This window comes from Cyprinodon tularosa, unplaced genomic scaffold (genome assembly GCF_016077235.1).
Source record: "Cyprinodon tularosa strain WSP-4 unplaced genomic scaffold, ASM1607723v1 ctg698, whole genome shotgun sequence".
Taxonomy (NCBI): domain Eukaryota; kingdom Metazoa; phylum Chordata; class Actinopteri; order Cyprinodontiformes; family Cyprinodontidae; genus Cyprinodon; species Cyprinodon tularosa.
In genome coordinates this window covers 332,770-359,627 of record NW_024039449.1, presented here as the reverse complement: position 1 = coordinate 359,627, position 26,858 = coordinate 332,770, and the positions used below count along the sequence as shown (strand labels likewise).

The following is a 26,858-nucleotide window of genomic DNA, read 5'->3' as shown; positions in this document are numbered from 1 at the left end:
ACGTTTCTTTCATTCTTGTATTTTTTTTTTAAGTCTGTCACTTATTCTGTTATTTTTATACACTTCTTAAGGTCAAAATTTTGATCCTTTTTGCTGTAATCTTTTGCTGCTGTGACACCATAATTTACCCATTGAGGGACAATAAAGGGATTTTCCATTCTCCCTCTCTCTCTATATATATATATACACTGGAAAAACCATCTAAAATAAGTAAAACTTCCTAAATTAAGTGTATTTACCCTTAATTTGAGCAGGTAAATTAGAGAGTTTGCCAATGCAATGGGTATTTTTACTCTTAAAATAAGATAATTAGATAATTTGCACATGAAATAAGACAATGTAATTATGTTCACTTATTTTAAGTGTAAATTATCTTGTTGCATTGGCAAAATGTCTCTTTTACCTCTTCAATCCAGGAACAAATGCACTCATTTCAATAAAAAATGACTTATCTAGATTTCGATTTTTTCCAGTGTATATAGAGTGTATATGTGGCATTTATACATTAATGTCTTACAAATCTCTGATTATTACACAAAGTTATCCCTCTGTCGATTCAAACAAAAGTACCCCTCTCAGTAGTATAGGGTAGCAGGTCGACCTCCCCAAGATGGCGCCCGTACTTCATGCGCTGCGACAGTCAATGCGGGGTCTACTCTTTTATTATGTCTGCAGGAGATGGACTAAATGAAGCTATTACCTGATGCAGAGAGGGCATTCAAAGTCTGAGACGGTGAGCACAGCCAGTGTTTTCTCTCTGCCTGCTTTACTTTCCCCTGGGATGGAGAGAACGTTGTGAGAAGTTAAGTGAAGAATCAGAAGATCAATAATATTTACTGTCTGTTAACATAATGATGAAGACAATTAAATGTCTCTCTGGAGCGCTGGCTTACCTCTACCCTGGCATTCTTCTTTCCTCATCATCATTTCCTCATCTTCTTCACCGGCAGGCAGGAAGGAAACAGCTTGGCAGAGGCTGAGGCAGCACTCCGTACCAGCTTCATGCTTCATCTGCAAACCAATAACAAAGCTCAGTTTAACTAGTTAGGAATCAGAAATAATCCCAGGGCTAAATTACTTTCGTTACATGACTCCATCTGCAATGACTAAAGGTCCAGTTTGATAGACACTCTTTCGTACAAAATTAGGGGTTCCCTGCTCCATTTTACCATCAGTTTGGGGGTTTTAGAATGTTTATATCAGAAGGATGTAATTTTACTGTGGATTGTAATTTTAATTATTTTATTGTCTTATTATATAATGTTTTATTTTATTTTATTTGTTATTCTGTAAACAGTTGCACTGCTAAAAAAGAATTTCCCACAAGGAAATAGTAAAGTATTTCTGATTCTAATATAAAATACTCTACACGGCCATTTTTTTGCGTTATATGTGTGTAGCTTCAATGACATGAGGCCTCGATTCATGGCCGAAGTGGGGGGGCTGCAGACCCCCCAAGTAGTGAGAGACATTTCACAATTTATAAGTGTATGAATATTTTTGGAAAATTATTTTTGACTTTTTTTGTTTTACTATTACGTGTATTTGGATTTTAATTTAATTATTTTACTCGCCAAATAAAGAGGGATCCTACGGAAGAGGTTTAGGGCCACTGGAAAAAAAAAAAAATGTAAGTGATTTTTGAATTTTATTTCAGTTAAATATGGGAAAAAACATATTTTTCTTTTGACTTTAATATCAGAATTAAAGTCAAAATTAAAGTCCGAATTCTGACTTTTTTTCCCCATATTAAACTGAAATAATATTTAAAAATCACCTAATGTTTTTTAATTTTTTCACTGGACCTAATCCTCTTCCATGTAAATTTACATGGTCTAATGACAGAAAGGAGGAGGAGATTTGGACACAGAAACGCACTTCGGATTTTTTGGAAAAACCACCACAATTGAAGAAGAACACTAGTACAGCAACCATGACAACGGAGAGCAGCAGGAGTGAGTAGAAAGTCCGCCCACCTGTGATGGAAGTTACACCGGCAGGCTCAGCTGCAACCATGTCAGTAATTTATGGGGGGAACAGGGGGGACATGTCCCCTGCACTTTTTCAAATGTTTGTATTTGTCTCCTGGATGTTTTACTGTCCAAAAACAATGTTCCGCTACAGTACAAAGACATTCGTCGAGCACTAGGACCAAGCGGAAAACCGCTTGAGTTTAGACCGCCCACAAGCTCCTGATTGGCCCTCCATCTTGTGTGATTAGATTGTCAAGCACGCTGAAATGAGTTATATTAAACGATATTTGCGTCTCACCCATTTCTGAAATCAAAATTTCGTCCATGCCGCAACCCAAGCTAGCGTAACTAGATCAGACGAGCCCTTCCAGCCAACATCCAGTTTCGGATTTCCTCCTCAGCGTTGAGTTAATGAAACGTTCCAACGTTCTGTGGCGCCTGTGTTCTGTCAGATGAGCATACCCAGTCAGACCAGCATACCCATAGTCAATACCAGTTTATCCCTTTAGATTTGTACAAAAAATAAATATTTCAACTGCCTCAATGAGCGTGTATTCCTTTAGTTATCAGTACGTTTTAAGACGCACTGATCACTAGCTGTCAATCACAAGAACAGACAAGTCTGCTCTGATGCATGCTGGGTAAAGAGGGAGGGACTTTGTCGGTTGTCAGCCTTGTGTTCTTGTGAATTGGAATTGAGGCTGATGACGTTTCACGAGGAAACGAGGACGCACAAGTATACAGATTGAGAAACGGCCGTAGTCTTTTTGAGTGTTTTTTTTTTGTGTTATCATTATGGTATATAGTGTGTAATCTAAAGAAAGAAGCAACTAAAAAGCAGATAAACGCGGTTTAATCATATTTTGTCAGACTGCTCTGAGTGCCATGATTAGGTCAGAGAAGCAGTTTAACGGAGAAAACGTAAAAAGCATCAAAGTTGTCTCAGAAATGTCATAAAAATGTTTTAAAGATGTGTATTAGCATTCTTTAGTGAGTTAAAGGTTGAAATAAGTACTTTAAGTACTATAATTACATTATTTATGGCTTGACAACAGTGACGTGCGGTCAGGGGAGGCAGGTGAGGCAGTGCCTCACCAGCCATCATGGAAAGAAAGAAAATATATAATCATAAAGTAATTTAAATTGTTATATTCATCCGGTGGTTTGTACTAAAAAATATTCATTTTTCATGTAGCTTCACCAATTTCGATTTTTATTTGTTCAAAATCGCTGAATTTTCTTATTTTCCCATTCAAATGCTTGGAAGCGATGCCGGTGAGGCAGCAGCGAGCTCTGCCTCACCTTGGATTGCGCAACCCCTGGCTCTGCGCTGGCTGCAAAGCGGAGAGAGCATGTTGCTGTACGGCGTCAATAAAATGGTTTAAACAAATGTAATATGTGAACTTATTTCTAATAATTTGGCTTATGTATATAATGTACAGAGCTTTTTGTCACCAACTGTGTTTGTGTAACGTGTTTCGTGTAATGAGCGATTATAAACGGCAGAGAACAAGTTCGAGGTGAGGCAGGCAGTTCTCTTGCCTCATGGCAGGGGGTGCTCAAGAGACTGAAAACATAAGGCAGGAACAGGACGGATCAAGGAAGGCTTTCTTCCCTGGCAGTGATCTCCATTGAGACAGAGAGACTTTTAAAACTGAAGGAAGATAAGGAGGACTTCTATTCATTTATAAGTAAAGGTAAGACAGTAATAACGTTTATTTTGTTTTGTTTTTTAAGGAAATGTGTGTTTTGTGAGCTACAGTTTGTATGTGTAAGGATGCAGAAGTGAAACATAACCTGTAAACTGCTGTCAATCTATGCATCTATTTGCAAATCTGATTCTGATGACGTCAGTGCCTCACCAGCTATGAACCTCACCGCACGTCACTGCTTGACAATGACAATGCTTTGCTAGCGTTGCTACAACCTGGATGGAAACATACTGGTTCAAGAGGCGGTATTTCCTGAAAAGCAGCCAATCAGTGTTAGTTTACTTTCTAGGGTCGGTTCCTCCCTCAAAGTGACAGAAGTTGACATGAGAGCAGAGAAACAGGTCTACAGGTGAGAAGGAGAGAATCTACAGGTGTACAGATACCCAGAGAGCAGAAATGAGCATGAAGTCATAAATGTGAGATATTGGGACCTCATGGTGTTTAATCTACATGTGTAAAATGTTTAAAATGTATGCGGAGAGTAGTTTAAAAGCTTAAAAAGAAACTGCTCCTATGAGTATTTATCGCAGCGTACCCTTTTTGCAGGACTGACTTCAGAACAAGGAGCATCCTGAATCTTCACCTTGTGTGCTTCTCTCCTCTCCATGTTTGGGTTCTTGCCTTCTCCTTGCGTCGGTGCCTGGGAGCCGCTGAGGGTGGTGATGGGGGGTTCTTTCAGATAATCAGAAACCAGCTGCAGAATGCATGGCACCTCCTCTGGCACCGCTATTCCCTCTACCTGCAGGACCTGCCATTCAGAATAAAATGGTGAAGATCTGCCTGCATTAAATCTCAGGTTTCACATTTTGAAGCCTGTTTGGAAAATCTAGATTAAAATATCAAAAATCCACAGCAGGTAATAAACGATGCTTTTGAACCTTTAATGTGAGATGAACCAACCTTCTTGATCTGGCTCTTTGCAGCAACAAAGTCAGCTTGAAGTTTTAGGCAATGGTGGAACTGGATCAGGGCTTCCTTCTGCTGACCCATTTCCAGCAGAACATTCCCTTTACGAAAAAAACCCTGCAGAGATAACGGGGAGTTAGTATCCATCTGCCTGTGCATGCAAAGACTGCAACTCTGATCCTACTGCAACCTTTAGAAAAAGGTATAAATACAGGCTTTTATTGGATTAATTGTCTTTACAAAATCCACCTAAAAGCTCATTTCAGTTTATTGGAAGAATCTAAATATTGTCTCTATTTAAAATGTCCAAACTAGGGCTGCAAATAGATTAATCTGTTAATAATTTTTTAGAGCAATTGATTAATAATCTGATAGCCAAAGATAACGAATATTTTTAACAAACTCAAACCAAATGAGATCTGGATTACAGAGCAGATTGATTGAGAAGTTTTTTTCTTATCTTAAATGCAAAACATTTATATATGAGTCGCTCTGTCAGCTACAGGCCTGTTTTACAGTCTCTATACCCCGGTATAATGATTAATCGATTACTAAATTAGTTGACGATTGTTTCAATAATCAATTAATCTGATAGATTATTTCAGCCCTAATCCAAACATTTTTTTTAGATTCAGTCTCAGATCCAGACAATAACAACCATTATGGTGAACACTAAACATTTCCTTTAAATGTTTGTTCAAGATCCATCTATCACCCATAATACTGTAAATAACTGCTGTAAAATAGGAAAAAAAACTATAAAAAGTTCAATAACATTTAGAAATGAGCCTTAACCGTATATTGTAAGTTAATATATTTAGAACATAAGTTATAATAAGATTATTCTTTTTCTTTTACCAACTTTCTGTATCTGACTTTTTTTTTGGTGACTGAGGCTGCTATGAGATTAAAAAAGTTAATCTAAACGCATTATAGTCCCGGTAAAGTGCTGATGTTAGGACAGAAAAGGCTTTTGGGACTAAATTAAAATCAGGTTGCAGAAACGTTGACCCTAAGATGCAGCTCTCTGATGTAATCTATAATAATCCAACCCAGAGAGATAAAGGAATTATCCCGGTTATCAGAAGTAAGAAACAAACGTTGGGGATTAAAAATCTGAAGTTCCCAGATACCCTCATTCATTTTCATGGAAGTTAAACTTTATTAAATAGTTAGTATACAGTGAACCCTCGCTATAACGCGGTTCACTTTTCACGGTCTCGCTGCTTCACGGATTTGCATCATGCATTGTTAAACTTTATTGTCAAACATAATCGATGGTGGCATGTCGGTTTATAAGGATCTTTTTGCCCAGAAGAAAAAAGAGCGACAACAACTACAGATAACTATGTTCTTCTCTCCAAAAAACAAACCTGCACCGCAGGATTTAGAAGAAAAAAACGCCACAGAGCTACGGTGGCCCTGAAGTGCAAACTGCAACTACAAATCTAAAAGCGCAACTACATTAAGGAAAACAAAACTACTTAAAGCAAAGCGCAACTATATTAAGGAAATCGCAACTACATAAAGCAAAGCTCAACTACATTAAGGAAATCGCAACTACATAAAGCAAAGCACAACTACATTAAGCAAAAACAAAACTACATAAAGCAAAGCACAACTACATTAAGAAAATCGCAACTACATAAAGCAAAGCACAACTACATTAAGCAAAAACAAAACTACATAAAGCAAAGCACAACTACATTAAGAAAATCGCAACTACATAAAGCAAAGCTCAACTACATTAAGGAAATCGCAACTACATAAAGCAAAGCACAACTACATTAAGGAAAACACAACTACATTAACCTATCGGAAAAGGTAGGTACCAGTGGGAAACATGAGACATCGCTGATTGGACGACGGCGCCGTTTGACCCTTGAACCGGAAGTTGCGTCGTCTGAACAGTCCAGCTTCTTTTAAGTGTGTCTTCAGTCTACGCAAACTAACTGAAATTTGGTGATTAGTCTTGAGCATATCCAGTATCGCCTCGTACGTTTGTCCTGATTCAAAATATTCCTGGATAACGGCAGCTATGTTTGGGGCGCCGACAATATCCATGTTTTCAAAAGCCGCAGCAGGCAGAATGACTTCCGGTTCAAGGGTCAAACGGCGCCGTCGTCCAATCAGCGATGTCTCATGTTTCCCACTGGTATCTACAGGTGCTGGTCATAAAATTAGAATATCATGAAAAAGTAGATTGATTTCAGTAATTCCATTTAAAAAGTGAAACTTGTATATTATATTCATACATTACATACAAACTCATATATTTCAGATGTTTATTTTGTTTAATTTTGATGATTACAAATGACAACAAATGAAAATCTCAAATTCATCATATCAGAAAATTAGAATATTGTGAAAAGGTTCAAAATTGATGGCCCCTGGTGCCACACTCTAATCAGCTAATTAACTCAAACCACCTGCAAAAGCCTTTAAATGGTCTTTCAGTCTAGTTCTATAGGCTACACAATCATGGGGAAGACTGCTGACTTGACAGTTGTCCAAAAGACGACCATTGACACCTTGCACAAGGAGGGCAAGACACAAAAGGTCATCGCTAAAGAGGCTGGCTGTTCACAGAGCTCAGTGTCCAAGCACATTAATAGAGAGGCGAAGGGAAGGAAAAGATGTGGTCGAAAAAAAGTGTACAAGCAAGAGAGATAACCGCACCCTGGAGAGGATTGTGAAACAAAACCCATTAAAAAATGTGGGGGAGATTCACAAAGAGTGGACTGCAGCTGGAGTGAGTGCTTCAAGAACCACCACACACAGACGTATGAAAGACATGGGTTTCTGCTGTCGCATTCCTTGTGTCAAGCCACTCTTGAACCACAGACAGCGTCAGAAGCGTCTTGCCTGGGCTAAAGAGAAACAGGACTGGACTGCTGGTGAGTGGTCCAAAGTCATGTTCTCTGATGAAAGTAAATTTTGCATTTCCTTTGGAAATCAAGGTCCCAGAGTCTGGAGGAAAAGAAGAGAGGCACTTCATCCACGTTGCTTGAAGTCCAGTGTAAAGTTTCCACAGTCAGTGATGGTTTGGGGTGCCATGTCATCTGCTGGTGTTGGTCCATTGTGTTTTCTGAGGTCCAGGGTCAACGCAGCCACATACCAGGAAGTTTTAGAGCACTTCATGCTTCCTGCAGCTGACCAACTTTTTGGAGATGCAGATTTCATTTTCCAACAGGACTTGGCACCTGCACACAGTGCCAAAGCTACCAGTACCTGGTTGAAGGACCATGGTATCCCTGTTCTTAATTGGCCAGCAAACTCTCCTGACCTTAACCCCATAGAAAATCTATGGGGTATTGTGAAGAAGAAGATGCAATACACCAGACCCAACAATTCAGAAGAGCTAAAAGCCACTATTAGAGCAACCTGGGCTATCATAACACCTGAGCAGTGCCACAGACTGATCGACTCCATGCCACGCCGCATTGCTGCAGTAATACAGGCCAAAGGAGGCCCAACTAAATACTGAGTGCTGTACATGCTCATACTTTTCATGTTCATACTTTTCAGTTGGCCAACATTTCTATAAATCCTTTGTTTTTATTGGTCTTCAGTAATATTCTAATTTTTTGATATGATGAATTTGAGATTTTCATTTGTTGTCATTTGTAATCATCAAAATTAAACAAAATAAACATCTGAAATATATGAGTTTGTATGTAATGTATGAATATAATATACAAGTTTCACTTTTTAAATGGAATTACTGAAATCAATCTACTTTTTCATGATATTCTAATTTTATGACCAGCACCTGTACCTTTTCCGGTAGGTTAATGTAATTGTGTTTTCCTTAATGTAGTTGCGCTTTTAGATTTGTAGTTGCAGTTTGCACTTCAGGGCCACCGTACAGAGCAGAGTCAGGATGCAGCGGCTCCATCAGAACAGCAGTGAAATACTGAACTGTACACGTCAGTCACTAATTGTCCTTCTGTACTTTGTATTTTTTCCATAATAATTTTTCACTTTCTCCCGTTCCAATCCGTCACGGCCAGAGATAGGAAGTAACGAAGTACAAATACTTCGTTACTGTACTCAAGTAGATTTTTCTGATATTTTTACTTTACTTTACTACTTATTTTTATGGCGACTTTTTACTTCTACTCCTTACATTTTTACACAAATATCTGTACTTTCTGCTCCTTACATTTTAAAAAATTGGCTCATTACTTTAGTTTTGAATCATTTCAATGGAGTTACCGTTATTATTTTTCACGTCATCAATACCAAATTCAATCTAACTGGATGGGAATCTACGTTGCATTTGACGCACCACTACAAGATGAATCGACAGATTCGGCGGTATTCATTGGCGGCGAATCATTGCAGCTTGGTGGCGGTGGCGTTAGCATAGTAGCATGGACGACGAGATGATTGAAAATGAACACAACGGAGATCTAGTCCTATTGGCAGACATCCATTTAAAATGTAGGCAACGGCATGAAAAAAGTGGTTTCTACTTTTACTTTTATACTTTAAGTAAATTTACAAGCCTGTACTTTGTTACTTTTACTTGAGTAAAGAAGTTTAATCAGTACTTCCACTTTTACCAGAGTATTTTTTAACACAAGTATCTGTACTTTTACTCAAGTACGGAAAGTGAGTACTTTTGCCATCTCTGGTCACAGCGGGCGGTGCTGATCAGCGCAATATTAACCCTTCAGTTCGTATTGATGATTAAAATTATTACTTATTTATTTATAACTATATTTTTAACAGAACAGTACAGCAGTTATTTGCTAAAAAAAAAAAAAAAAAAAAAACGTTTATAGAGTACTTTTATTTGTTAAACAAATGCTTGGGCCTGTAAAAAGTTCCTTGATTTCAATGTTTTATGGAGTATTTCATTGTATAATAACTGTAAAAAAAATAAAGGTTTCTACTTCACGGATTTGCCTATCGCGGGTTCTTTTTGGTACGTAACTCCCGCGATAAACGAGGGTTTACTGTAATGCGAGTACTTATAGGATGCAACTATACGGTCATGTAATTCAGGTAATAAAAAAGCATCTAATGTCAGCAATTTGATTTGAGATTCGGATCCAAAATGAATCGGGATCATTAGAATCAGAATCAAATCAATTCTAGAGATTCGAAACGAAACCAGATCCTGATTTTAATGTTTGAACGCATCCTAAACAGGATTACCAGCATCCTATACTAGCTTCATGTGCTTCAAAGTCGATAAAAAGCCCTTTGATCGTTGGATTCAGGCCTGATCTGCCTTCTCTGTCACCATCAGCTCAACGGCTCAAATGTAAAGAAACTCATTTTTGCAAACAGAACCAAGCAACACAATGACTGCATGCGTTGGACTTTCCACAGCAGCACTAAATTATTAAGCTAAGTTATGACATAAGTGGCTGTTTGCATAACGCTGAGGGTGACATAACCTTAAAAAAAGGCAGAAAAAAATGGCTCCGAACAGAATGGCTTAGAGCAGAATACAAAGAGAGCAGGGAGTCCACACATTCCTGGTTATGCGTCATTTCATTTATGTTACAAAAGCAAATGTTTTGAGTTGGCTCCAGGAAATGCTTTCCTAGAAATGCATTATTTACATGACAGCCAAATGTCATAGAACCAATGCAAAAGCTGATTTAAAAATACGCAGAATATTCTTAAAATGCAGAATGATTTGACATTTAAATATAACTTCCATAAGACTTTAAGCGCAATTATAAAAGTGTAAAGTTGTTTAAATATCCTTGTTTTGGATGAAAAATGTGCATTTCTATCAGTGAAATGCCTGCTGAGGCTGTTAATAGAGGAAAGGTTATCGTAACAACTTTATATATATATAACAGCTTCGAAGCATCTGATGCAGGTCCAGCAGAATCCAGAACAGCTTCTTTTCCGCTGCCATTAGACTGCTGAATGTTGAATAAAATGGTGTGTTATAAAAAATTTTTTTAAAAAGCACTGAATCTTGAAAACTGTTTATCACATACCTACGGTGGCTGAGAGGTGCAAAACACATTTACAATTCAAAAACACATTAACAAATAAAAAACAAAATAACATTTGAAGAAACAAAATCATATTTTATGAAACAAATGTATTTTTGAAAAAAAAAAGTTTACATTTTTAAAAACAAATTTACATTTTAGCAAACAAATTTACATCTCAAAAAAAAATTGACCGTTCGGAAACACTTGTACAAGTGCAAAGACAAAACTGCAAGCGGCAAAACACAGTTACATAGCCAAAAACAAATTAACAAAAGACGGCTACACGGAAAGCGAATGTCCCAGTGGCCGGATGTGACGTCACCATTACCCTGACTTGTAGTACAAACAGCTCAATCTGTAGTCCTCCTGCTTCACGCGAAAAGTCAGCGGCGTCAGGGTAAAGTCAGGGTAATAGTGACGTCACATCCAGCCACTGGGACATTCCCTTTCCGTGTAGCCGTCTTTTGTTAATTTGTTTTTGGCTATGTAACTGTGTTTTGCCGCTTGCAGTTTTGTCTTTGCACTTGTACAAGTGTTTCCGAATGGTCAATTTTTTTTAGATGTAAATTAGTTTCCCTATAATGTATTTTTTTTTCTCTAAAATGAAACTTTCTCTCACCTAAAATCTAACTTATTTAAAATGTAAATTTGTTTGCTAAAATTTTAACTTTTTTTTCAAAAATACATTTGTTTCATAAAATATAATTTTGTTTCTTCAAATGTTATTTTGTTTTTTATTTGTTGATGTGTTTTTGAATTGTAAATGTGTTTTGCACTTCTCAGCCACCGTACATACCAGTCTTACATTTTATCACTGCTGCACTTTAAAAATGGAAATGCCTTGAGAGCTGTACTCAACGAAATTGCTTTTTGCATACACTGTGTGTAAAAGATAACAATAAAGTCTAAGTCTATATGTTTTATGAAACGCAATCAGGAATATAAATCAACAGACGCTGGTCTCTCACTTCTGTCCAGTTGGGTTGAAGGCAGCAGAGGTAGTCGAGGTCCATCAGAGCATCGGAGAACCGCAGCAGGCCCAGGTTAGCTTCAGCTCTGAACAGCTTCAAACTCGGATTGTCCGGCACTGGGAAGGAATGAAGACAGCAGACGACTTAAATGCTGGTGAAGATTCTCAGTCACCCGGGTCATAGTCATTCCAAAAAAAGTTTTTAAAAAAGTTAAAAAAACGAACCACTGGACTTTGTTTTCAAGTTTGAAGACGTTTCGCTTCATTCAAATGTCAGAAATAGCCTCAAACTCAACGCTATTTCTGACATTTTTAATTGAAAAAGCTTCCTGGATGGGAAGAGAAACGTCTTCAAACTTGGAATCAAAATCCAGTGGATTGTTTTTTAACTCTTTTGGACAAAATAAAGACACTGAAGTGACTCTTTGATCAGTTTCTGTACGGATCTTAACTTGCACTACTGGATGAGGTTAATAAGCAGGAAAATTTAAAATCCGACCAATAGGACCTGCTGTTGTTAGCTTAAAGCTGAAGGATATTTTATCATTATTCAACTAATGTAATAGATAAGACAAGACAAGATAAGATAAGATAAGATAAGATAGACTTTATTGATCTCACAGTGAAGAAATTTGCTGTCAAATTGGCTCAATAGTTACAGAAAGCTGCCAAAAGGCTTTGCTGATTGTTTTAGCAGTTATTGTTACATCATTCCTGTAAAGAGGGCTGAAATTTTAAGTCCCATAAAAATAAATTAACTTACCATTAAATAAGGTGATATAGCATCTATTTATTAATTTATTTGATAAATGGACAAATAAGGCAGCATCATGTAATTTATTTTTCTACTAAATATATTTAAATATAATGGGAAATAAAAATCACTAAACTGGCTTTGATGTGTAAAAAGGTAGATTGAACGTTTCTTGTAAAATATAAAAGCTTTTTTTGTTTTTTTGGCATAAAGGAATCTGAGAAATTAGCTTCTTACTGGATGAGAAAAGTAAAAGAATGAAGGTGGGTTTGGATTTAAATTCTACTTTAAATTCTTGCTATTATTTAGCTTTTAAATCTAAATTTTCATATTTGTTTCTATTACACAACACTTTTTGTGTTTGACATATTAAATTAAAGGATTTATTGTTTTGTTTTTTGTCTTTTCTTTTGTATCCTTTAAAGAAACATCATTAGGACATAGAACCATCTTATCAGGACACATCACACCAATCAAATTATAAATCAGCCTAAAATGCTCTCACAACATCTTTGATCATTAAATAATAACGGCCGTTTCCAGCTTCTCCTGTATTCTTCATGTACGGAGTAAAAGTTTGTCCATTATTGTTGCAAGCAAAGAACATTTTCTGTAAGTAGAAATTTGAAAAAAAAGAAATGCAATTCAGAAACAAATCTCTGAAAAAGTAGTTGTTTTTTTAAATGGTTTCGAGACCAAATTTGCTCTTTTCTTAGATTTAATTTTCTAAATTCTGATTACAACTAAATATATTTAACACATTTTTAACAGAGTTTTTATTTTCAAGAAAAGTGAAGGGAATCCATAAGACTGATTCTGACAATAACACAATTCATAAAACTTAAAATATATATATATATTTTTGAATGTAGAATTAAAAAAAATGTTGGAATAAAAATTGAAAACAGAAACTCTGTACAAAATTGAAAACAAATGAAAAACATAAAAAAATAAAATGAAAAATTGAATCTGAAAATAATATGTTAAAAAAACGAAAAAAATATATAAATCATTAAAAATAAAAAAAAAACAAAAATGTAAAATAAAAGCTAAAGAAATAGGGAAAACTTGCAAATTTTGAAAATATAAAATCTAAAAAAAAAAGTAAACTAAAAACTGCAAAAATAAAATCTGAGAAAACAGCCTTGTTAAGAATTAGCATATAACTAAAACCTAACGCTTCCAAACGCTCTCTGATCACGCGCTCTATGTGATGTTTTCCAGGACTTGTTCATACTTGTTTTATGGGAGGCAGACTTTATGTTGATGACATAATTAATAAAGCAGAAAAACAAACAGAAATATTGACTTCCTGTCAAAGAGGTTACGAGTATATCTAAGCTAAAATTTAACTACTTGGCAAGTAGCTGCTTTTTTTCTTACGGTATACGACAGATTTTAATAAACTCATTACACAAATAGAGTTTCTGTTTCCTAAAGCTGTTACACAAGCCCTGTTTATAGAGCAGGCCTTCATAGACACTGACTCAGCTCATAGAAACGCCAAAGATAGAGAAAGAACAAGTTCAACCAGAAGAAGGAAGTAAAAAATCAAAACACATAATAGCCCCAATGACATTACATGACAGAGAAACATGGGTGGTAGCTGTATTTAATGACTGACAAGGCATCTATCTATGCCTCCTATCTCTAGGATGCCTACTAACTTGAACGGCGTATATCTGGGGCAGAACTCCCTTATTCAGAGTCCTTTTAGATTTCACACAGCTGCATGCAAGAAATCAGGTCAATAGAGGAGGATGAGCAAAGTGTTCAGGATGGTGGAGGATTTCCACATCTGGTAGCAAATAGATTAATTGGATGTTATTGCTGTTTTTTGTTTTTATGTAAAAGGAAAGTAGGGATCCAAAAGCATCAGATGAGGCTCACCTTGTGCCAAATGATACGATTGCAAGACATCTGCTCTCTTTGCTACTGTCAGCATTAGTCAGTGTGACTGACAGGGACAGATGGACAGGGAAAATGTTCAATAAGAATGCTGCATCACCAACACTTCAGCTATATAGGCTATATATCTATATATATATATATATATATATATATATATATATATATATATATATATATATATACAGGTGCTGGTCATAAAATTAGAATATCATGAAAAAGTAGATTGATTTCAGTAATTCCATTTAAAAAGTGAAACTTGTATATTATATTCATACATTACATACAAACTCATATATTTCAGATGTTTATTTGGTTTAATTTTGATGATTACAAATGACAACAAATGAAAATCTCAAATTCATCATATCAGAAAATTAGAATATTGTAAAAGGTTCAAAATTGATGGCCCCTGGTGCCACACTCTAATCAGCTAATTAACTCAAACCACCTGCAAAAGCCTTTAAATGGTCTTTCAGTCTAGTTCTATAGGCTACACAATCATGGGGAAGACTGCTGACTTGACAGTTGTCCAAAAGATGACCATCGACACCTTGCACAAGGAGGGCAAGACACAAAAGGTCATCGCTAAAGAGGCTGGCTGTTCACAGAGCTCAGTGTCCAAGCACATTAATAGAGAGGCGAAGGGAAGGAAAAGATGTGGTCGAAAAAAAGTGTACAAGCAAGAGAGATAACCGCACCCTGGAGAGGATTGTGAAACAAAACCCATTCAAAAATGTGGGGGAGATTCACAAAGAGTGGACTGCAGCTGGAGTGAGTGCTTCAAGAACCACCACACACAGACGTATGAAAGACATGGGTTTCTGCTGTCGCATTCCTTGTGTCAAGCCACTCTTGAACCACAGACAGCGTCAGAAGCGTCTTGCCTGGGCTAAAGAGAAACAGGACTGGACTGCTGGTGAGTGGTCCAAAGTCATGTTCTCTGATGAAAGTAAATTTTGCATTTCCTTTGGAAATCAAGGTCCCAGAGTCTGGAGGAAAAGAAGAGAGGCACTTCATCCACGTTGCTTGAAGTCCAGTGTAAAGTTTCCACAGTCAGTGATGGTTTGGGGTGCCATGTCATCTGCTGGTGTTGGTCCATTGTGTTTTCTGAGGTCCAGGGTCAACGCAGCCACATACCAGGAAGTTTTAGAGCACTTCATGCTTCCTGCAGCTGACCAACTTTTTGGAGATGCAGATTTCATTTTCCAACAGGACTTGGCACCTGCACACAGTGCCAAAGCTACCAGTACCTGGTTGAAGGACCATGGTATCCCTGTTCTTAATTGGCCAGCAAACTCTCCTGACCTTAACCCCATAGAAAATCTATGGGGTATTGTGAAGAAGAAGATGCAATACACCAGACCCAACAATTCAGAAGAGCTAAAAGCCACTATTAGAGCAACCTGGGCTATCATAACACCTGAGCAGTGCCACAGACTGATCGACTCCATGCCACGCCGCATTGCTGCAGTAATACAGGCCAAAGGAGGCCTAACTAAATACTGAGTGCTGTACATGCTCATACTTTTCATGTTCATACTTTTCAGTTGGCCAACATTTCTATAAATCCTTTGTTTTTATTGGTCTTCAGTAATATTCTAATTTTCTGATATGATGAATTTGAGATTTTCATTTGTTGTCATTTGTAATCATCAAAATTAAACAAAATAAACATCTGAAATATATGAGTTTGTATGTAATGTATGAATATAATATACAAGTTTCACTTTTTAAATGGAATTACTGAAATCAATCTACTTTTTCATGATATTCTAATTTTATGACCAGCACCTGTATACTTATATATATATATATAAGTATATATATATATATATATATATATATATATATATATATATATATATATATATATATATATATATATATATATATATAATGTATATATACTGTATATATACAAAGTATATATACTTGTATATATACTTTGTCCTACACAACAAACAAAATCACACAAAAAAAATAAAATAACCAGTAAAAATCTAATTTATTAAGCAATGGAGGCCTGGATTTTGGAGAAAATTACAGTGGAAAAACATTACAGGCTGATCCAGCTTTGATGTAATGTCCTTCACCTCTTCAAACCCACCTAATTTAAAGTGATCCTCGCCTATTTTGCATACCCAACTGGAAAAGGAAATAAGCAAGCACAAATTACATGTGTGATACATCATTTAAAATCTAACACCGTCTAGTTTCTGAAAATATAAATGAAAATAGTGTAAGCTTTATGCTGCTTTATATAACCCAGCCACGTGTAGGCTTGTTTGAAACCTTATCTCATTGGCTAAAAAGCCAAACAGCCCACGTGGTTTTAACCAATAACAGCAGGACTCTATGTGGCGTAATATCGCTCTACTCGGTGCGTCATCGGCTAACAGGCAAGGAGCGCTTGTGAGACTTCATTGTCTGTCCCTGACTCAAATTGAGTCGTACAAAGATGCGGAAACTTTAGTCTTGTAGGTAAGAAGACGAAGTAAAGAAACACACCAAGCATTGTAGGCTGAGGAACTAAAGATATGTATTAGGAAGTAAATATTAGCAAGATGCTAAGCATTAGCTATGACCAGCTAACTTTTCTGATGTCAACAACCGGACGTATGAGGCGATTTTCTCATCATGGAATATTTTTATTATGAATAATCTGGATTACTTTCAATCTGTGGACCCTTATGGACAAATGGAGTAAAACAAATTGGAGATTGGATTAATAAAACAGCTTCTGGACGCCTTCATAGGTATGTTGTTGTGGCTGCTTTGTAATTTTTACATGTTTCCATGCTGCTATATCTGCTAATTGTGCTTTGGTGCTCGCTGTGTCCATTAAATGAACTTGGTGGTTGAATTATGGAGGATCTAAGCTTTCTATGTCTAATATGTCTATAATGTTAAACATTTTACCGTTGTAATTTTCATGCATTCTGAGTTATTAGTTGTAAACGCTATAAAATAAGTCGCCTGCGATCGTCAGAATGAGGCTCAGGATTGAGCCTACAACGCCTGGGCTGCTCCTGCTGGTCTCCTCCCAGACCTGGACTAAAGCATCAGGAACCTACTGGGCCATCTGTGGAGCAACGTGACGTTGGTGGACGGATGGAGACATGATGTCAGATTCAGGTCTGGGCAACGGGCGGCTCGGTCCACAGCTTCTATGCCTTCATCTTGCAGGAAGTGCTGACACATGAGGTTTATCAATGCCCTGCATTAGGAGGAACCCAGAGCCTCTCATCCTGGTACCTAATGGCAGTCCTCATACCTCTGGGGAGCAGGTGGAGGGCTGTGGGGCCCTCTGAAGAAATGCAAACCCACATCATTACTGACCCCTGCCAAGGCATGCTGAGGGATGTCTCTCTCTCCAGGGTGTCAACAGACTGTGTCCCCTCTGTCATCATCATGGAGTCGGTTTCTAACCATTTGAAATGCATATTTGTGACCTGCTGGTCATTTTGCAGGGCTCTGGCAGTGCCCCTCCTGTTACTCCTTGCTAGGTTTTTGCACCTGAGCCACTTGTGAGGGTTGTAGAGTCCTTCTCATGCTATAGTGAGTGTGAAAGCACCACCGACATTCAACATTGACCAGAACAGCGGTTATAAAAAAATAAAAAAAGAGAGAAAGTTACTGAGAAGTGATCTGTGGTCGCCACCTGCAAAATTTTCCACCCGTGTTTGTTTTCCATTTAACCAAAAGCACGTCGACCTGATTGTCAGTCAGTGTTGCTTTGATTTCACAGAAGTTTGATTTGACTGAAGCTTTATCATGTTGATGTGTTCCCTTCATGTTATTGATCACTATATGTATATATATTGATTTTTCTGTCTTTTTAGGTTTGTTTTATTGATCACCTTTACCAATATTAAGCATGAACTTATGTTCTTGTTGAATTAAGCTTGTTTTTTGCATGCATCTTTTTTATGCCTTTAGCAGCGAGAGTATGGGGGCGTATTTCTTTCACCCACGTAACAAAATAAAAATTACATCTCATAACTATTAAATGCTTTTCTTATACTAATAAGATGCTCTCTCATGATAATAAGAGAGTATCTCATAATTCTGAGATTATCTTTCATTATTATAAAAGAGCTAATGCATAATAATGCCATATAACTCTTCATGACGGTGGCGGAAACAGGCTTCTTTAGTAATACAGTTTTGGATGGGAGGCTCTCGGGGGCCCCCTGCTGGCTTTGGATCCATTTGCAGTTGCTTATTTTGTTTATACCTGGGGCCTGCTGAGCTTTCTGACACTTTTAACTTTATAAAACATGTAAAAATCGTATTTTTTTACTGTAATCTCTGCCTGTGGTGCATATGATTGAGTAACAATCACAGTCTGAGTTTGTTATGGGATCTATTAAAACAGTGGTGGTTCAAACCAAGATGCACCAGGGGGTCAGGAGGGGGCCATGAGGGGGCCAGCGTGTTTTCATGGGGGAACAGAAAAGTATGAAATACAAATCAGGGCAAAATATACTAATATAGCTGCATAAAGTGAAATTTCTATTTAATTAAAATTCTATGTCTTATTAGGTCAATATAGATTCAGAATGTTTTCAAAATGCTATGGCCGAAAAATTTTGATTGACAGATGACTGATGATTGATATATGATTGGCCGAATTTAGGTGTTCAGGCTAACATAGAACTAGCTGGCCTGCAGAAGATAACAAAAAAAACATCAACAGGATTTTGTTCTTAAATAGAAATTTTCTAACTTTTGGGACAATATGGTCTGATAAAGAGTACATTTATAAACATGTTTAAACCAGAATGATTTGACATTTAAATATGATTTCCCTATGAAGCCATAAAAAGAAAGAAAAAAAAAAAAGGTCAGTTCAGGTGTTTTATAAAGAAGGTGCGTCAGGAAATTGTCTATATACCAAACTGAAAGACTTTTTTTCACTCTACTTTAAAAACAATTTAGATTTTAAAAATGGAAACACATTCTATTTTTCATATTTATTGTTTTTTTTTATAAAAAATTCTAAGTATAACACAGAAGCATAAACACCTGCGTTTTAATTCAGTGTTAAATGCTGTAAAATGTCTCTGCACCTTTACTGGTTGATGATTTTCTTTATTCGGACCCCGCCGATTTTCAGTGGTGTCAAAAGTTCACACCTTTGTTACTTAAGTAGAAGTATAGATCCTGCAGTTTAAAAACACTCTGGTAAAAGTTGAATCATCAACTTGACCTCTTTACTCAAGTAAAAGTGGAAAAAGTATGTGCTCCAAAAACTACTTAAAGTATAAAAGTATAAAGTAACCTTTAATAAAAACATCCAGATGCCACTAAATGAATTGAAAGCTCAATTTTGCGACTATTTCTAAAAATTCTCTGAGATAGGGCCAAGGATGAGGGAGGTCTTGTTGGTCTCCATCTCCCGATACGCTCTCGCCTGTGTCCAACCTTTCAGACATTTTAGCATCTTTTTCTGAATCCTCCATTGTAGCATGGCATAGACAATTCACGTTAGCAGTTTGAAGAACACCTGCTTGCTTCTGATGATTTCCTTTAGCTAACCAATGAGTGTTTGCGTTCTATGACTCATCCAATCACACTAGTTTTCACTAGATGTGGGTGGAGCCAATGATCTGCATTGGATGGAGCACATGACGGGAAATAAATATTTAGAAACATTAAACCGAAGCCAAGAGTAACGAGTAACGTTTGTTTTACATATGTAAGGAATAGAAAGTACAGATACTGGTGTGAAAATGTAATGAGTAGAAGTCCCTAAAAAGTGTACTTAAGTACAGTAACAAAGTATTTGTACTTCGTTACTTGACACCTCTTCTTTTACTTAAGTAAAAGTAAAAAGTATGGTGCAGTGAAATGACTTGTAAAAAGACGTTTTTATCCAAAATTTACTCAAGTTAATGTAACTGAGCAAATGTTATTAGTTACAACCCATCTCAGGACAAGTAACGTTTGTTTTAAAAATGTAAGGAATAGAAAGAACAGATACTTGTATGAAAATGTAGAAGTCAGAAGTAGGAGGAAAATAAGTAATGGAGTAAAGTATAGATAAGTACAGTACTTGACACCTCTGCAGATTTTTTTATTGGTTACCCCTGCTCTACAGGAGCCATGGCCCCTGATGGGCCCCCGTCTAGATCCGGCCCTGCCTGCAGCAGACCGGGATGTGGTGTCTTACCTAAGCGCAGCGCCTCGGTGGCCATGCGTAAAGCTTCCGTGAACTCGCTGGCTCTCAGCTTCTCCTGGATTTGGCCCTTCATCCTGGTCTCTTGGGGCCAACACTTCTCAGCGATCCCGATGAGCAGGACGTTGTTCTTGGTGCTCCTCACCTCCTTCTGCTTCAGCCTCTCTTTGCACAGCGGGCATTTGGAGGGGAGGGAACCCGCCGCGCACCTCCGGCAGAACGTGTGTCCGCACGGCACGGTCACCGGCTCGCAGATCGGGAAGAGGCAGTGCGGACACTCCATCAGATCCATCACCACAACCAGGCGTTAAAAAACAGGCTGCAGGGGGGGGGGCTTTTCAGCTTCTAACGTCAAAGTGAACCCAGAAGGAGAGGATGGGGGGTTATTATTGCACAAAGCTTTCCAGTAACATACCGATGAGCGGCGGCTGATCGGTTGCTGCGCCTCCCTCCTAAAGCTCACCTTCACTCCTAGATCCAAAGCTTTTCATTCACATTGTCTTTTGGAGCCTTTAGAGAGTCTTTGGTTCGGATCCAGCAGCATCTTTCCTTCCTCGGACACTTTAAACGGACTGAGTGACGCGCAGCCGTCGGTCTGTGCGCTCCAAGCCGCGCGCTCCGCACCGAACTGCGCTCCAGCGGAACCGATCAAAGCGCACATTGATGTTTGTTTCCCCCCTAATCAGGTGTCTCTGTCCGTTTATAACCTCTGGAGCGACGTTTCCGAAGCCACGAAGCTCAGTTACTATGTAACCCCATTACGTTACATAAATAAAGAGTCACGTGACGCGGCGGCGGGCTCTGTGATTGGTGGAGAGGAGCCGCTGTCAGCCCTGTTGTGAAACCCAAGGATCCCGTGTTTCATAACCCCTTTTTCTTGCGACTAAAGTCCTTTTTAATTCGCCATACTGTAAACATCTATTATATAAAATTAGAGTATCGCATTTAGAGCAATATCTGGTTTTCTTAAATGGAAAATATTTAGCGTTGATCCATAAACTTGGCAGTGAAGGGAATCCCAGCCGAGGATCATGACATCCAGGGGGCGTGGTGGCTCATCCTGACTGAAACAAACTGCTTTGAACCCTGAAGATTGAATAAATCTTTATTAAAAAGAGAATAACATCTATGTGAATGTGCTTTGCTTGTAGAGCTATAACCATTAGATCTGCACTAACCATTAGATCTGCAGAGATGGGACTGAGTTCCCTCCATCCAGGAGAGCAGACAGAGACAATAAACTGTTCAAGTTAGCTCTATTTCCAGTGGCGGTTCTACACCAAGTGCACCAGAGGGCCAGGAGGGGGCCAGCGTGTTTTCATGGGGGAACAGAAAAGCACAAAATAAAAAACAGGGGAAGAGATTCAAATATATTAAAGGAATAGTACACCCAAAACATGATTAGCCTTCATTTTCTACTCACCCCCATGCTGAACAACACTCTGGAGTACTTTTTTGATATCTCAAATGCATCTGGAGATCTGGGAGGCTTCTTGCTGTCTGCTGACATTCAAATAATGGAGGTCTATGGCGCCCGAGGCAGAAAGGTCCATAAAAGTCCACAAAAAACGTGTCAATATTCCTCCATACTGCTCGTCCAATGTATTCCAAGTGTCCTGAGTGGGTAGCGTCCATAATTTACTCGAAACGAAGTCATTTAGAATGTTTTAAGAGCATAAACAGTAGTGTATAGGATTTCCTGGAAGCGCGCACCTGCGCGATCACGACGCTACGGAAGCCAGCAGACCAAACCAGCGCATTCAGCTCGGCAAAGAACTCATGCTCTTCCTCAACACTGAAGTCCTCAGACATTTTTCTTTCGTTGTTTCTTTCTTTGCGCAGGTAAACAGCACATTTCTTCTTCTACGCTTGCATTATCGGCAGAGCAGACGCTGAATGCGCACTTTCATCTGGTTTGGTCTGCCGGCTTCCGTAGCGTCGTGATCGCGCATGTTGATAGTTGAAATGTTGATAGTTTCTATTTAAAAAAAAAATCCTGTCTTAAAATCTGTGTTTTTTCCGTTATCTTCTGCAGGCCAGTTAGTTCTACGTCAGCCTGAACACCTAAATTCGGCCAATCATATATCAACGGTCATCTGTCAATCAAATTTTTCCGGTCATAGCATCTTGATTCATGTGTCTCAGCTAATATACGCAACGGTTGAAATCAGAATCCTTTCCTTTCCCATTGAGTTGCGTCCCAGTGTTCACGGGGATGGACGTCTGTGTCTTCGGCAGGCGTAGAGCTAACAGAACTGGCAGCGTTGCGAGGCAAGGGCTCAAACATGTACGGCTGGAAGCCTTCTACACCAAACCAAGCTTCTGCCGCCCTGGCGTCCTCTTCCACAACATCTTCGTCCCCGCTTTCCTCCTCTAAATAAAAAATGGATGACGGAGGAGACTCATCCACGACCTCCGACACTAAACTCTCCTCCTCTTGTATGTTTCCGATGTCCATAGCGTTCCTTGACAGCGTCGTTTCTAAGTCACCAATTTAGTGCTACTTGGTCCCAATGGAATTTCCCATTGGGAACCTACTAGCACTAAGTTGCTAACTGGTTAGCAACATGCTTCGGACAAACCTTCCACCACAACGATCCCGCCCCCTTGATAATCGACCAATCACGTTCACTTTATTCACTGGTGTAAAGTCGGGCACCACTCGGGAGAATTCGGAAATGCAACGGTTGGAACAGTCACTTCCCTACGACTTTAATTAAAGATCAGTTTTATTAGGTCAATATACATTCAGAATTTAGGAATTTTACTTATTTTTGACTTAAATTATGTTAAAATAACCTTATTCAATAAAATCTAAATTAGAACTCAAGAAAAATGGATAAATTCAGAGTATTTTTTATTTGTTTTGAAAAAAAAAGCAGATGAAACCTGGGATCCTTTCTCAATCCCACTGAAGCTATCACCTTTTTGTTTTTAAATAATTAGTAAAACAAAATTTGTAAAAAAAAAAAAACTGAAATAGATCCAAAGGACCTATCAGTAACCAAGTCTGTTCCAGCGCAGATCATCATTAGAATTTCTTTAAGTATTAAAGTTAAAGGGAAGCAGCTGTTCAAAAACGTTGCAGTTCTGAATTCTCCAGAATGTTCAACAATAAAATACTGCACTGTAAAGTGTTCTAACAATATAAAACTGCACCTGGAGAATAAATAACCAATAAACAGCTGTGGACATTTTTACAGTAATGGATGTTTGAAAATAGCAGCAACATCAGAGATGTGCAGAATGACAGCAACAGTTTATTTAATTGACTAAGGTAGAAACTGTGTAAAAATCAGCATGAATGGAAGAACTGATTGAGGTTGTTGGGAACAGTGGTGGTTCTAGAGCGGAGGTCTTCAACAGGGGGTCCTCGGTGGTACTGCATGGGGGTTGCGAAAGTTTTGGTTGATTAGACCTCTTTTTTTCCACTAATTGAAATGACTTTAAATCCACATTAACATGAATTCAACAGACTGTAGTAAACAGATAAATGGAGGCAGAAGATGTCTTTCAGTCATCAATGCTAGTGGCGGTTCTAGACCAAATGTACAAGGGGGCCAGGAGGGGGCCAGCATTTTTTCATGGGGGCACAGAAAAGCAAAAAATAAAAAACAGGGCAAGGGATTCAAATATATTAAGAGAGCTGCATGAAATGAAATTTCTATTCAATTAGGTTTAATTATTAAAATTCTATTTCTTGTTAGATCACTAGACATTCATAAATTTGAAATTTTACATATTTTTGACTTAATTTAAGTTAAAATTACATTTTTTTCAAAAAATCTGAATTGGAACTCGAGAAAAATTGATAAATTCTGACATAAAAATTAGCGGAATTTGTTTTGAAAAAAATAACATTTAGCAGATGAAAACTGGGACGCTATCTCAACACCACTGAAGCTATAACTTTATTGTTTTTAAATAATTAGTAAAACAGAACTTGTATAAAAAAAATAGATCCCAAGGGCCTATCAGTTATCATGTCTGTTCCAGCGCATATCATCATTAGAATTTCCTTGAATATCATGTCTTCAGTACAGGGGCCATAACTGGGGCAAGGACATGATCTACAGGGGCACTGGCCCTCGTTGGCGCCTGTCTAGAACCGCCCATGATCAATGCACACATTTAGCGACACACAGGAGCTCTTTCAAGCTGGGCACCGTTTCATTCACAACACCTGTCCCATCAACCAGGAATCAGAAATCCCAGGGAGGGATTACTTTTGTTACATTACTCCATCTGTAATAGAGTGACTATAGGACCAGTTTGATAGAACACTATTTTATAGAATATTTGTAATTAGGGGGTCCCCGCTTCATCTCACCATCGATTTGGGGGTCCTTGGCCTGGAAAACGTTGAAGACCCCTGTTCTAGAGTCTTCCAGCTGCTGGGAGGAAGGATCTGTGATAACGCTCCCTGGTGCATTTAAGGTGCAGCAGGCTGTCACTGAAGGAGCTGTCCAGTTCAGCACCAGCTTCATGCATCTAAAATGTCTTCATTGAATTAAGTGGGAATAAACTCAAAATGTTTGTTTTGCTTATTTTGTGCAAAAATCTCAAATAAAAACTGATATTTCAGTTTTATGCTGTTGTTTTTGTGTGTGTGTGTGTGTGTGTGTGTGTGTGTGTGTGTGTGTGTGTGTGTGTGTTAGCACCGGTTATTTGAAAAAAATTACAATAATAAATAACAGAGATGCTTCAGAAGTCAGAATTTTTACTATTTTTTAGCTTTTGTAGAAATAGATTTTAACTTATTGTGATTTCCATTTAGCAGCCAGAAGATGTATTTTTTAAGTTCTCACATTAGATGCAGGGTTACATCATGTGAGCCTTTAAAACTATTTATTACTTCATCTTAAACATATTAATGACATTAATATTAGCAATGCATAGATTCTTCTATACTCACTTAATGCACCAGTTTAAATACCAGCTTCCCAGTGTTTAATATTGCTTTAATTTCATCAGATTGATCCATTTCTAAACAATTTTTCAACCAAAGCAAGCTTTAAATATTTCAAATTTCACTTAAAAGTCATTTTCTCTGTACTTTTGACCCCTTTGCCAGATTTTTCCTGTATTGCGAAGCCAAAAGTAACAACACCGCAAAAAATAACGTCCTCTGTCATTGTTACTCATTTGCAGGGCTGCATTTTCTGCAGAAGGGCTATAACAGATTCACCCTCATAGATCTTGTTTATTTGCTTCCATCCGCCTCAGATGCAGACATGTAACCCTTTATGGCGAAGGAAACTTAATTTCTTAACAGAATTCAATTCAGTTTATTTCTATAGCGCCAATTCACATTACGTCATCTCAGGACACTTTCCAGTTCATCAGATCATCCAGTCAGATTGATTTAGTTTTCTATCTAAGGAAAACCAGCTGATTGACTGTTTGACTGGAAGGCAATCCCTCACACCCAAGGCTGATTTCTACTCAGAAACCAGGTCGTCTGCGTGTTGGTCGCAGTGAACGCAAATATGTCCCGCCCCTTCCGCAGACACGCTGCAAAAAATTTAAATCTCAATAAGTCATTTTTTTCCTCAAAATAAGTGCATTTTTTTCTTGAATTAAGGAGGTAAGGGAGACGATTTGCCAATGAAACAAGAGAATTTACATTTAAAATAAGAAAAACAATTATACAGTCCTATTTCAAGTGCATATTATCTAATTATTTTATTTTAAGAGTAAAAATACTCATTTCATTGGCAAATCATCCCATTTACCTGCTCAAATTAAGGGTAAATACACTTAATTTAAGATATTTTTACTCAGATCGTTTTTGCAGTGCACTCTGCTGCACCTCTCCCAAATTGTAGGTGAGCGCAGAACGGAGGCCTCTGATTGGTCAAATCTACATCCGCTCTACTGTTTGCGGATTTCCTGTTTGGTTTCTTACCGGCTTGTTTTGCCATCGGGGAAAACGACTGGTGAAGATGGACTTGGTAGTAGAGCGAGGTGCGCGAGAACGCTGGGACCCTTTTTCCACCTGGATCCCCGCTCTTTTTGGCCCTCATGTCCCTCCGTTGTTGGACAAACTTGCCCCCACTTCCTCGCCGCCTCGGCCGTATCTAGACGCACAGCTAGTTCCTGATTGGCCCTCTGCTATAACAGTGCAGACCACGCTTCAATATTGGGCATAAATCCAAATTATCTGCGACAAACTCACTGCGACACGGGATAGGATAAGCAGCCATTAGGCATGCTTGTAGCGACAGTGGACAGGAAAAACTCCCTTTTAACAGGAAGAAACCTCCAGCAGAACCAGACTCGGTGTGAGCGGTCATCTGCTGAGGCCCACTGGGGTTCAAGGAGACAGAAGCAGAAAAAGTTAAATGTTTTTGAACTAATCAATGGGAGAGACCTGCACACACTGATCCTTCACTGACTTTCATGGTGGCAAAGATGTGCAATCAAAAGCTAATTTGCTTTTATGTGGGACTCTGTATCAAAATGCTGTGATGAGTCTGAAC

At 38.1% G+C, this 26,858-nt stretch overlaps 1 protein-coding gene across 1 annotated transcript in view; it reads right to left on the bottom strand.

The window, feature by feature from the left end:
* lonrf1 (LON peptidase N-terminal domain and ring finger 1) overlaps nt 1-21,170 on the bottom strand; it is a 41,505-nt gene extending 20,335 nt beyond the window's left edge. Inside the window, exons 1-6 of the mRNA XM_038268199.1 lie at nt 20,371-21,170; nt 11,529-11,647; nt 4,586-4,708; nt 4,221-4,433; nt 894-1,011; nt 701-776 (exon numbers count right to left, since the gene is read on the bottom strand). Coding sequence (XP_038124127.1) covers nt 701-776; nt 894-1,011; nt 4,221-4,433; nt 4,586-4,708; nt 11,529-11,647; nt 20,371-20,668 — 947 coding nt within the window. The 5' untranslated portion in view covers nt 20,669-21,170. The remainder of the gene's footprint in view (nt 1-700; nt 777-893; nt 1,012-4,220; nt 4,434-4,585; nt 4,709-11,528; nt 11,648-20,370) is intronic.
* Between the last annotated feature and the right edge of the window lie 5,688 nt (nt 21,171-26,858).